This window comes from Canis aureus, chromosome 20, assembly GCF_053574225.1.
Source record: "Canis aureus isolate CA01 chromosome 20, VMU_Caureus_v.1.0, whole genome shotgun sequence".
Classification (NCBI taxonomy): domain Eukaryota; kingdom Metazoa; phylum Chordata; class Mammalia; order Carnivora; family Canidae; genus Canis; species Canis aureus.
The window spans coordinates 40,346,090-40,360,429 of NC_135630.1; the positions used below are offsets into that span (position 1 = coordinate 40,346,090).

General features: G+C 34.8%; 1 protein-coding gene across 5 annotated transcripts in view; it reads right to left on the reverse strand.

Annotated features, from left to right (window-relative positions):
* Nucleotides 1–14,340, reverse strand: part of DPP10 (dipeptidyl peptidase like 10) — a 1,281,550-nt gene that overhangs the window by 287,376 nt on the left and 979,834 nt on the right. For all 5 annotated transcript variants that reach the window (XM_077861455.1, XM_077861454.1, XM_077861453.1 and 2 more), the window contains one exon: nucleotides 382–456. In XM_077861455.1, coding sequence (XP_077717581.1) covers nucleotides 382–456 — 75 coding nt within the window. The remainder of the gene's footprint in view (nucleotides 1–381; nucleotides 457–14,340) is intronic.

Here is a 14,340-nt window from a genome sequence, read left to right on the forward strand (position 1 = left end):
CAGAGCCATCAGGAAATTTCTTCATATATACATGCATGAAACACATTAGAATAAGGCTGTCCTGAAAATAGCAAAGGCATCCATTTGTCTGATTTGCTAAACAACCTGCCACACTCTCCTTTAAAAGAGATGTACTAGGACTAGCACATATAAGTAGTAGACTGCCCCAGCTACCTGCTAGCCAGGTATGGAAGGCAGCTACTTCCTCCAAACCTCTCTCATGCAATATTGGTTATCAGTATCCCCCTGCAGCTATTGGATATGCAACATTTTTTCTAGATGAGTAGATGACCAAGTAAAACTATGACTTGTTACCTGAATGCACCGAAAGAAAAGGGTTTGTTTTTGTTTTTGTTTTTTCAAAGAAGATCACTCCTTTACCTGTTTGACATCGTATGCCAGAAGAACATATTTTAAATCTGGCGAAACTGAATGTTTTGATGCTTTGAAGGTTACCTAGAAATTGAAAAAAAAAAAAAAAGAGGCAGTTATAAAAACAGTGAAAAGCTTAATAACAGAGATGTCAATATGCATTTGGGTATGTAGATATTTAAAAAGATATCAATTCTCATCACAACACAGTGGCATAAGCATGTTTATTCCTATTGTAAATATGCATATACATGCATGCAAGTATGATTATTCAGATGGACATAAAAACAGGCTATATTAGCATTCCATTAAGAAGAAAATTTGCTAGCATATCGTTTTTACATGTTATCACTTACAGATTATGTTAATATTTCATTAGAAGAAAAAAATAAAAAAATCACGACTTCATAAATAAGCAAAATGTTCTCATATTTGCATGTTGGATTAAGCAAAAAAAAAAAAAAGGAAACAGTAACATGCTGTGGTGTCATGATTTGCTGTCTTTGTAAGTTTGTTTTCTTACAGGTTGCATACTTGTATTTAAAAGAAGATGTTTATATTAAAGACAGAGACTCTTTAGACGATATTCCTATAATAAAATGGAACACAAATAACTGATTATTCTTGATTATAACTACACTGTCCCTGATTTTGATCCTATAATTCTATCATTGAATAGACCTAATATAAGAATTGAAAATAAATACATAAAGTGAAGGAGAAATATATTGAGGGTGGAGAAATAATTTTATTTGAGATAAAGATTATATTTAATTTCAGATCTAAAATGAAGTCAAACAAGTTGAGTTAATGCATCAAAAGCCTACAAAATACAAACTAAAGATAAAATGCACTCTATATACATTTTAGGCGAACTACTTTGTATGGTTTTTGCAGACAAAAGCATATGTAAGTAATTTCATCCACCGTTTTAGAGGTCAACTTCTACAAGAAATTCTCTGTGAAAAATGAAAAAGAGTGAAGTAACGGTTTTTATACTTAGAATCCCCCCAAACACAATGGAAAGAACAAGAAATTCAGACAAATTAATATTTGAAAGAATTTTGTGGGGTAATATAAAAATATATATTTAGTCTTCTTCCCTGATTCCTTGCATAGAGATCCTAAAATGCTTAGAATTTTCTGAGTGATAGAAGTGTCATTTGATATTAATTAATTAATTATTAGTTCCCTTTGACCATGCTTGGTTTACGCCAATGAGATGACTCAAGGGACAGAGGTGGCAGGGGAGAGTGGCTAACAGCTTCTGGATGAGGATTGCCTACCAAAGGAACCAACCACCTGATTAGAGAATTAGAACTTTCAACCCTAACTGGATGTCAGGGCAGGTGGAAGGATAGGAGATGGAGTACAGTCACGTGGTCCATGATGTTAAATCAATCATGCCTAGGTAATGAGATCTCAATAAAAATAGTAAACAATGAAATTGGAAGGTACTTCCTTGTTAGTAAATATATCAATATACCAGAAGGGTGGCACCTTCCAACTCTATAGACAAGACTGTGCTATTTACCTTTCATCTGGCTGTTCATTTGTAGCCTCTAAAATAAACCAGTACTCCTAAGTATAGCACTTCCTGTATCATTCAGCAAATTATTGAAACTAAAGGAGGACTGTGAGAAACATCAAATTTATAGCTAAGCTAGACCAAAACCCAGGTAGCCTGGAGACCTGGGACATGCAGGTTGCATCTGACCTGGGGGCAGTCCTTAACCTGGAGGGTGTATACAGATTCTGGGTAGTTAGAATTAAATTAACTAGTAGGATAACCAGATGCTATCAGAAAATTTTGTTGTTGGAATCACACAGCTAATCTCTGAGCCCAGAAGCCAAGAAAATGGAGTGGTTTGGAAGAAAATACTATTATAGGGTAATACTAAGATTTTGAGGTTTTATTTACATAAAACCTACATACATCTATCTTGTACAGCCTTTGTGTAAGACATTTAGGAGATGGTCAGAATAATCATTGGCAGTAATTCATTTCAAAGATTTTAGTTTTCATTTTTTAAAAGTTCACTCAATAATAATGGAAATAACAACAAACAATAACAACAGAGCTACAATTCATTAGCTCTGTAAATTGCTTATAATATTGTAGTTCTCAATAGTTCTCAGCCCTTCTCATAAGTATTATGATGTAGGTATCCTCATTGTTATTCTTCCTTTTCTGTCATTAACTTATTGTGTATGGAAACCAGATGGAAATTGGTCTGCACAGAGTTTTTTTTTTAAAGACTTACTTGTTTTTATTTTAGAGAGAGAGAGAGAGAGAGAGAGAGAAAAGTAAGTGAGGATGGGGGCACTGAGGGGCAGAGGGAGAGGGAGAGTGAGAATCCTTAAGCAGACTCCTTGCTGAGCACGGAGCTGGATGTGGGGCTCAATTCCACGACCCTGAGATCATGACCTGAGCTGAAATCAAGAGGTGGACACTTAACTGACTGAGCCACCCAGGTGCCCCCTAGTCTGTGCAGAATTTAGGGTGACAGTGAGAAAATAAGGTCAGGTCTCTCAATATTACACTATCAAGAAGTGTACTGTAACACAGTAAGGGGAAGTTTACTATTATCTAAAAATTGGTCAAGATGATGAGCACACATAACAAAAGGATATAGGATAAAACTCCTTTAATAAACCCTGCATTATCCCACTAGCAGGAGTTTCTTTCTTTATGGTATGGAAGAGCTTACCCAACTGAATTATTTAAAGAACATCTCACCTCCCCTGTCTTCATCCCCTCTCATGTGACACTCCTCACACAAATTAACCTCACACGTTTACAGGTGTGTCTGTGGCTCCAGTAACACTAATTTTAGTGTCTTTTATGGTTCCTACAATTATCCAGTCTGGCACTTTATTAATTATCACTATACTGCTTCCAGCTTAAGTGGCATACAAACTGGGAAATTTTCCCAATACCTTTTCAGGGGCCCAAGCTGCTGAACTTTATCTGAATTTAGAGAGTTGTGTGCAGGTCACTGATGCTGCAAAGTAACTTGCTGATGGTACTGCTGCTTAGTCAAGAGACATCATAAGTCTCAGATAAATACCTCTTAGCATAGCCATTAATGTGATCATCTGTTGGTCTGGGAGATTCATTCTTTCTAGCAGGCACCTGAGACCCCTTGATCCACACTCACCCTAACTACAGATATTAGTATAGTTCTGGTTGAGATTCAACTTGCTATGACCTTGAAGTAGTGTTTTGAAAGGTTTATCATTGCCAAGAATGCTAGTATGTCACCTACAGAATCACTTAATTACTATTGAAATAAAAGGATGCAGAAATATTTTCTACGTGTGTTTATTGATGTTCAGCAATAATGCCTACCAGTGCCTTTTTTGACACTGGGAACGCACAAAGGGTATAAAAATGCATCAAGTCTACCATCCAGGAACATTCAATTAAAGCCAAGCAAGTTAGGGGGGAAAAAAGCCAAGCAGGGTAGGATAAAGAGGAAAATCATGCACATGGTTAACTAAACAAATTAAATGGGGAAGACAAAACATTTGATCAAGTTGAGAAATAAAATGCATTGTTCCAGGCAGCTTGGGAAGATTTTATAGTACCTTATTTGCATGTACCATTTGGTTCTATCAATATACATTTTATTGAACATTCACATGTAACCAGTACCATAGTAGATATTGAAAGTGCTATAAGGTTAAGAAACCAAGTTCCCTAAAATAATCTCCATCCCATATTGGACAAGGGAAGACAGCACTCTGTTTCTCTATAGTCCATAGTAGAATAAGAGTTTCAAATCCAAGTGCATATAGGGACAGGATATGCAGTAGCAGAATTAAGCTGTATGGGTACAATGAGGGTAAATGGAATAGTCACACTGCCTAAAAGGGGCAGTAGTCCCAGCTCCAGGTAACATTAACTTACAGGAAAGTGCATATAGAATTTCTGGTGTTCCAATTTTTTTTCAAGATAAGCTAGAAACCAAGATTTTACTTTACAATCTTAAGATTTTTTAACTATAGCTCAGTATTTCCAAATAGATTTATAGGCACAAATTTCTGCCTGGGGGCTATGAGTTTGCTAATTTTTGGTAAAGCAATAATTGCCTTAAGGATGAAGGAAGGGAAAGAAGACAGTGCTATGAAATTTAAAGAACAGAATGGTGGCGTGTCTGTGTGGCTCAGTTAAGTGTCTGACCCTTGGTTTTGGTTCAGGTCATTATCTCAGGGTCATGATCTCAGGGTTGGGAGGTGAAGCCTAGCATTGGGCTCGGCTCGGGGCTCAGTGGGGAGTCTGCTTGAGATTTTCTCTCTCCCTCTCCCTCTCCCACTTGTTCTCTCTCTCTCTCTCTGTCTCTCTCAAATAAAATAAATATTTAAAAAAGAAAGAACAGAATGGTATCCTTTTCATATATTTTGTGGTAATGTAATTGAAAAATTCATGATCCAGTGTTTTCTATATAAATGAAATTATAGACTATGTTATTAGAATAATTTTATCAAAATACACAAGAAGCTTAAAAAGATTACTGGAAAGGTGGGGGCCAACTCATGGATTACTGCTAATATTAATAATGCATGCAGTATTACTAAGGTGTACAAAATGATTTTGTGTTTCATGTTTTTACCATTGGGTGAAATGTTGCTATTAGAACATGAATTGGAAAAAAAAAAAAAGCATATTTTGAAGAAAGCTTAAAACATGTCAGTTTTTTTTAAAGATTTTATTTATTTATTCATGAGAGACAGAGAGAGAGAGAGACAGAGATACAGGTAGAGGGAGAAGCAGGCTCCATGCAGGGAGCCTGACATGGGACTTGATCCCAGGACCCCAGTATCACACCCTGAGCCAAAGGCAGACACTCAACCACTGAGCCACCCAGGCATCCTGAAATATGTCAGTTTTAGATATGCTATTGTTTATAGTCCTTTTAGAATATCCAACAGGAAATGTATGAGATTTTGTATAAAAGTCTAGAGTTTAAGGGATATATCTAGGAGCTGCATTATTAATCAGTTATATAGAGCATTAGACAAAAGTTTATATTCAATACAAATCCATCCTCAACAAAGAAAAGGGATAAAATCCCCAAAACAGCATGTTCTACTAGGGATGGATCAGTAACAGTGCAGTCATTACAAGTATTGTTTACTATTACTTTTATTCTTCAAATATAGCTGTTTTCTCCAGGTACTCCACCTGCTGCAATACTTTCACAACTTTATCTGGTCCCTATTCAAATTGTATTTCTCTAAAATATTCTAATTCTTCCTCTTAAACCTTCCCTGTCCTTTTCGGCTCAAGTGATTCATCTGACCTTATATGTATATAATTATATGTGCAGTTCATCTAATCATTGATCACTGTTTCATGATTGCTCTACTAGGTTGTTTGGAAGTGCGATTTACATCTTTTATTGCCACAGTAATGCCCCTATTAACAGGCTCCAGTGCAATGATTCACTCCTGTCAAAAGCATTATAACTAGAGGTAGAAATAAGATAATGATAGTGTTCCAAGATGTCAGATACTGAAGATCGGGCAAGAAATCATTAAATATAAACGTAAATGTCAGAAGTGCCAGGAAATGTAAAACCTGCATTTGTATGACTTGAGGCTGAGAAAGGATGGAGCAAGAGGACAGGAATAAGATACGGAGTTACAATGAACACAAACTGGTAAGAAGGATTTGGTTGCCTTAAGATTGAGGCATGACAGAAGGATGAGAACTGTCTAGTTCGGGTAACTACTGCTCTTGATCTTGTACCAAGCTGGTGGTAAAAATATTTATATTCATCCCCACTTACAAAAATAAATAACACAAAACAAACCAAAAAATAACTGGCCTAGGAACATGAACTGGATAATATTCTAAACCTTAAAGTATAGGTAGGTATATTTCTTTTTTTTAAGATTTTATTTATTTATTCATGAGAGACAGAGAGAGACAGAGACAGAGACACAGGCAGAGGAAGAAGCAGGCTCTATGCAGGGAGCCTGATGTGGGACTCGATCCTGGATCTCCAGGATCATACCCTGGGCTGAAGATGGCGCTAAACCGCTGAGCCACCCGGGCAGCCCGGTAGGTATATTTTTAACAGAGAATGATGAAGACCAGAAGGTAGGTCTCTGTGGACCCTATGATCTTTCCTTCCTGCTTCTGGCACCTCCACCTACCAAACTCTCTACAGACACACAGACACATGCACACACATGCACCGTTTATTTTTATTTGGGCCATAACTTTCCTCATTACCTAATCTCATTTTTAGTTTATTGATACCTGACAAAAATATTTATTTTGTTTTTTTAAGATTTTATTTATTTATTCATGAGAGACACAGAGACGGAGGCAGAGACATAGGCAGAGGGAGAAGCAGGCTCCCTGCGGGGAACATGATGCCAGGACTCGATCCTAGGACCCTGGGATCACGACCTGAGCTGAAGACAGGTGCTCAACAACTGAGCCACCCAGGTGCTCCCCCACAAAAATGTTTATAAAAATCATCTCTTATTCTAGAAAAATAAAATACTATTTTTTCAAATATGTGATTAAGTATATATTACGAATAAATTTTGTTAACACTACAGACCACGAAGACCATTAAAAACACTTAATGAGGGATCTTAGAAGGCAGTTGACCCTAAGTGGATGGGAGGACGACAAAGGTCACTGCAGTTAACTGATACTGAGAAAAAGAAGATCAAGGAAGGCCAGAAAAAAAAGCAAACCAAAATGCAGTCCACGGTATGATGCTAAGAATGGGCTCTCCTCTCTCTGGCTTCAAATGAAATGAACGAGGAAGAGGAAAAGAGATTATTTTTTATCCTGTAGCTTTAAACAAAGCCACAATTTGTGTTTTTAGCCATGACTGTGCTTATATGCCAGGAAGTTTAAAATCAAATATTTTACTGTGTATCTTTTTTCACATTCTCTTTTCTTAGCTATCTAATTAGTTATTATAGTGTTTGAATTCTATTTATTTGCAATACCCATGATATTCATATTGTATAAATACAATAGATGGTCTCTTACCTTTTTTTCTTGGAACTATGCATCTTATTGATAATAGAATATTTTTTAAAGCTACTAAATGAAGAAAATGCCATGGTACAAGTAGGTAGTTTTTAAGGCTATTGAATTGGTACCTATTAACCCCTGTAGAGTACCTTGCATATATATTTATTGCTCAATAAATATAAACAGCCACATTAGTACTTATTGATTTGGATCATAAGCCATGCACTAAAACATTTAAAAAATGATTTTTATTTTTAATAAGATGGTGAAAATGAATGGTCTCTGAATTCTCTTAATAACTTAAAAAACAGGGCAGACAAGGTAATTTTGTGGATGAGAGTGCCAATATTCTTCCTCCCAAAAAGTCAATAAATCAGAAATCTTTGGCTGGAGAAAGAAAGAAAAGGATATTGTAACATGTATAATTATATAAATTGTTTCTTTAAAATTTAGCTTGTGCTATTCTACTGACTCTTCAAATTATCTAGGGATTTGTAATCATCATATTTTGAATACATTTTTAAGTGGTCACATTCTGGTGATGCTGGACTAAAGAACAGAGCATATAAAGCAATGGAAGACATGCAGATGGCCTACAAATCCATGAAAAGTTGTTCAGCGTCACTCATCTTGGAAATGCAAATCAAAACCACAATGAGATATCACTCTACACCTGTCTACATTCTACACCTCTACACCTGTAGTATTAAAAAGGCAAGAAAAAAGTGTTGGTAAGGACGTGGAGTAAAAGAAACCCATATCCATTGTTGATGGGAATGTAAACTAGCAGAGCCACTATGGAAAATAGTATAGATTTTCATTTAAAAAAAAAGACAGAAATTCCATTTCTGTCTGGAATTAAAATCCAGTAATTACAATCCAGTAATTCCACTACTGAGTATTCACTCAAAGAAAATGAATACACTAATTTGAAAAGATACACGTACTCCTATGCTTATTGCAGCATTATTTATAGTAGCCACAATATGGAAGCAACCCAAGTATCCATTGATAAATGAATGGATAAAGAAGATGTGGTATAAATGCATGTATGTATATTCACACATATATACACTGACACAGACATACACACAGAGGGAGGAATATTATTCAGCCACGAAGAAGACTGTGATCTTACCATTTGCAAAATATGGATGGTTCTAGAAGATACTATGCTAAAATGAGTGAAGTCAGACTGAGAAAGACAAACACAACATGATTTCACTTATACATGGAATCTAAAAAAAAAAAAAAAAACACACCAAAATGAATGAACAAAAAAAGCAGAAACAAATCCATAAATATTGAGAATAAATTCATAATTGCCAGAAGGGCGAGGGTTGTGGGAGGGGCAGTAATTGGGCGAAGGGAATTGGGACGTACAGGCTTCCAGTTATGTAATGTAAAAGTCACAGAAATGAAAGGGACAGCATACAGAATACACTCACCGGTAATGTAATAGCGATGTATGATGACAGATGGTAGCTACACCTGTGGTCAGCAAAGCATAACCCACAGAATTTTTGTTCTCTAGGTTATATACCTGAAACTAATTGTGTGTCAACTGCTCTTCAAATAAAAAAGAAAAGAGAGAGAGAGAGACAACATAGAAAGATATGAAAAGTTACGGAAGTCCTAAAAATTGTAACATCAGAATTTCTGGATGAGTTTTCCACATTATGGTCTAATACATGTTCAACAGAATGCTTATAAGTTAGGTGGACTAGTGCTCTTCATCAGTAAATTACTTAAGTCTTTTCTTGCTGCAATATTCCATCAGGTAAATCAAAGACTGATCTCACAGACCTGGTTAATAGAGTTATTATTTTATTTTTTTTAAGATTTTATTTATTTACTTGAGACAGAAAGAGGAGAGAGAGAGAATGAGCAAGAACAGTGGGAGGAGGGAGTAGAGGGAGTGAGAGAAACAGACTCCCATGGAGTGTGGAGCCCAAGGTGGGGCTCTATTTAGGACCCTGAAATCATGGCCCAAGTCGAAGGCACACACTTAACCAATTGAGCCACTTAAGTGCCCTAGAGTTATTATTATAAAATATGACATGTACATTCCAGGTATTTATGTTATTCATGTGGTTTTATTTCTGCCATTGGCAAGAAGATGGCTACTGAGGGCTTGGCAATTCCCCTATTTTTAAAAAGAAAGGAAAGCATAGTGAGCATTATTGTCTTATTAAAAAAAAAAAAAAAGTTTTAACCTGGCTCCTCTTTAAAAATGAGAGAAATTAATAAATAATAGTGCTTTAAAAAGTAAATTTTCCTAAAAGCTCATCTTTTTTTAATAAATGAGACTCATTTAGAGTTCATATGACATCAGTAATTTAGTATTAACATTAATAGTCTTAGATAAAAAGAAAGAAGTTAGTAACTAAAAAGAAAATTGTTTATTCCAAATGTGGTATATTCTGACATATACCTCATTAATATTATGTTTGATATCTATTTCCTCCTATCTTTTACCTTCAATGAAATTATTATATACAGTATATAATACTTACTAGCTTTTTTCATCTTAATGGCTCTTGGATGCACAGAATTAGATTAATCATAACTTTCTATCGTGACTTAGTGTAATTCATGATAAATTTGGCAAATAAAAATATAGGATGCCCAGGTAAATATCAGAATATCAGATAAAGAATATATAAAAATAAGGACAAACCATATAACCATGAAAATAACATGGAAAGAATGAAACAGTCATGAAAATAAGTGAACTACAGCTAAATATAAATATGTATAAATCAGTAACACAATGCTGAGTGATAAAGGGAAGTATAAGATCATGGGCTGCTTGATTCCTCTATTAAGAGTTCAAAACCAATTAAGACTACATAATATGTTACTTAGGCAAACACACACACACAGAGTTCTATATTCACCAGAAACCCCTCAAAGATGTAAAAATAATTTCCAAAGTGAATTACTTTAAAAATTGAGTTGTCATTTACTAAATTGCACTTTAATGGTCCAAAGCTAAAAGTCATTCTTTATTGTCCACTTTCTCAGAAATGTCCATTAATAGAACCCATGCTAGTTGAGGACACTAGGGGTTGTGTGCAACTATAACTGAATAAATCTCTGTGATCTTTTTCCTGATGCACACAAGCAACCGTTTTTGCTAAATAGAGTTACCATATGACTCAGAATTACACTCTAAATAGCAGAAACACATCAAGAATTATGAAAACATATGTCTACACAAAACTTGCATATAAATACAGAAACATTATTCATAATAGTACCTATTCAGGGTGCCTGGCTGGCTCAGTCAGTTCAGCATCTGACTCTTAAATTTGTTTCAGGACATGATCTCAGGGTGAGATGGAGCCTTGTGTCAGGCTCTGTGCTGGGTGTGTAGCCTGCTTAGGATTCTCTTTCTCCTTCTCCCTTTGCCCCTCCCTTACCCCTCAAAAATAAATGAGACAATTCAAATGTCAATTAACTAATGAACGGAGAAACACAAGTAGCATATCATGCAATGGAATATTATTTAACAATAAAAAAGAATAAAGTATCGATATGTCCTAAAACATAAATAAATCCTGACATTGTACTAAATGAAAGAAGTTAGTCATAAAAGACCACATACTGTATATTTCATTTATCTGAAGTGTATGGACTACACAAATCTGAAGAGGTACAACGTAGACTACTGGCTGCAGGAAGCTGCAGAGGGAGAGTCCTGGAGAAAGACTGCTAGTGTGTATAGGTTGCTTTACAGGCACCAGAAGAATATTCTAAAATTAGACTATGATGACAGTTGTACAACTCTGTGAGTATACTAAAAACAATGAACTGTACATTTCAAATGGGTGAAAACTATGGTATGTGAAGTATCTCTCAATAAAGCTGTTACAAACATAAACACAGAGGGCAGTAGTGGAGGGAGAAGAAAGAGGAGGAGGGAATTAGAAAAAAAAGAAATTGAAGAGTTATGTGATGAAGTCAGAGGATTTGTGAAATTTCCATAGTTTAATTTTTCTCCAATTGTTAAAATTAAGCTTTAATTAATCTTTAGTTTTCCCATTAGCCAAAAGTTAGAAAAAAATCAACTATAGGAGTCATATTTTGCTTATCATATGTCAACTCTTTAAGAGATGAATAGATTTTCCTGAAACTAAGGTGAAAGAGACATTTCTTTCAATTTCTAATAAGCAATGAATATATTGGAGTATGAAATAAAGCTCCTTATATGTACATATATATTTCTTGGATATCTTATAATTAACAATGGAAAAAATAAAATAAAAAATAAAATAAATAAAATAAAATAAAAATATGTTTTAAAGAATCAAGTAATTCTTTCCTATCTTTCAATCTTTACCGAAAATAAATACTGTTCATTTCCATAATTGGAAGATCTTTTTACTTGCTTATAATCTGATGGGCTCATACCTTTAGTGAGTGAGGAAAATTATTATTTTGGTTTATAAATTATCCTTTTTGCAGCTGATTCAAATTTAAGGAGAGTTAATTAAATCTCATTTTTCTCCTACACTGTCTCATGGACCACTATGAATCAAATATTTACATAAATTATGCTGTGTGGAAAAAGAAAATAAATCTGATTAATTCATAAAATGTGCACTAAGTGTCTACTTAGGGCTATGCCATCATTGTTCTAGTCACTGAAAACACAAAATTGATTCTATCTTGGTTGGCCTCTTCTCTTAAGATATTCATAAACTAGTGAGAAGTTTAATGAAAGATATAAAAATGTATCATCACTGCTTAATCAAAATATCATCAAAATTTATCTTTGAATATGCTTACATATTTCAGGATTTCTAAATCAATAACTACTTCATTAATTATGTCAACCATCTATTTAACTCTTTTGAAATTAAAGTTTTAATTTTAACATTTCAATCAAGGAATCTGATATGTAGAAAACCCAAAGGCCTTCACAAAAAAAAAAAAAAAAAAAACCAAAAAACAAAAACAAACAAACAAACAAACAAAAAAACACCTGCTAGAACTGAAACACAAATTCAGTAAAGGTACAGGATAAAAAAATCAACATACAGATATCTGTTTCATTTCTATACACCAATAATGAAGCAGCAGAAAGAGAAATTAAGGAATCAATCCCATTTACAACTGTACCAAAACTAAGATAAGATACCTAGGAATAAGATACCTAGGAATAAACCTAACCAAAGAGGTTAAAGACCTGTACTCTGAAAACTACAAAACACTGATAAAAGAAATTGAAGATGAAATAAAGAAATGAAAAAACATTCCATGCTCTTGTATTGGAAGAATATTGCAAAATTGTCTATACTACTCAAAAAAATCTACACACTTAATGCAATTCCTATCAAAATACCCACAGCATTATCAACAGAGCTACAATGAACAATCCTAAAATTTATATGGAACCACAACAGATCCTAGATAGACAAAATAACATTGGGAAAGAAGAGCAAAGCTGGAGGCATCACAGTTTCAGATGTTGTTATATTACAAATCTGTAGTAATCAAACAGTATGGCCCTAGCATAAGAAGAGACATACAGATCAATAGACAAGAATGGAAAATTCAGGAATGAACCCACAACTATATGTTCAATTAATCTTCAACAAAGCAGGAAAGAATATGCAGTGAGAAAAAGCCAGTCTCTTCAACAAATGGTATTGGGAAAACTGGACAGCAACATGCAAAACAAAGAAACTGGAACACTTTCCTACATCATACATGAAAAGAAATTCAAAATAGATTAAAGACCTAAATGTGAGACATGAAACCATAAAACTCCTAGAGAACACAGGCAGTAACCTCTTTGACATGGGTCATAGCAACTTCTTTCTAGATAGGACTCCTGAGATAAGGGAAATTAAAGTAAACATAAACTTTGTGACTTCATCAAAATAAAAATCTTCTACATAGCAAAGGAAGCAATCACCAAAAGTAAAAGGCAACCGACGGAATGGGAGAAGATATTTGATAAAGGGTTAACATCTAAAATACATAAAGAAATTATACAATTCAACTTCCAAAAAAAATGAATAATCCAATTAAAAAATGAACAGAGCACATGAATAGACATTTTTCCATAGAAGACATCAGATGGCCAATGGGCACAGGAAAAGAGGCTCAACATAACTGATCATCAGGGAAATAAATCAAAACTACAATGAGATATCACCTCACAGCTGTCAGAATGGCTAAAATTAACAAAACAAGAAACAGCAGGTGTTGGTGAGGATGTGGACAAAGGGGAATCCTTTTGCCTTGTTGATGGGAATGTAAATGCCACTCTGGAAAACAACATCGAGGTTCCTCAAAAAGTTAAAAATAGAACTACCCTATGATCCAGCAGCCACACTACTAGGTATTTACTCAAAACATACAAAAATACTAATTCTAAGGGATACGTGCATCCGATGTTTATAGCAACATTATCTACAATAGCCAAATTACAGAAACAGTCCAAGTATTCACTGACTGATGACTGGATAAAGAGGATGTGGTGTATACATACAATGGAATATTCTCATTCATAAAAAAAATGAAATCTTGCCATTTGCAATGACATGGATGGAGCTAGAGTATTATGCTAAGCAAAATAAGGCAGTCAGAAAAAGACAAATACCATGTGATTTCACTCATAGGTGGAATTTAAAAAACAAAGCAAATGATGGGATGCCTGAGTGGCTCAGAGGTTGAGCATCTGCCTTCGGCACAGGGTGTGATCCTGGGGTCCCAGGTTCGAGTCCCACATCGGGCTCCCTGCATGGAGCCTTGCTTCTCCCTCTGCCTGTGTCTCTGCCTCCCTCTCTCTGTGTCTCTCATGAATAAATAAATAAAATCCTTTTTTAAAAAATAAATAAAAATAAAAATAAAAAACAAAGCAAATGAGGATTTGAGGGGGTGGTGAGAAAAGGAGGCAAACCAAGAAATGGACACTTAACTATAGAAAACAAACTGATGGTTAC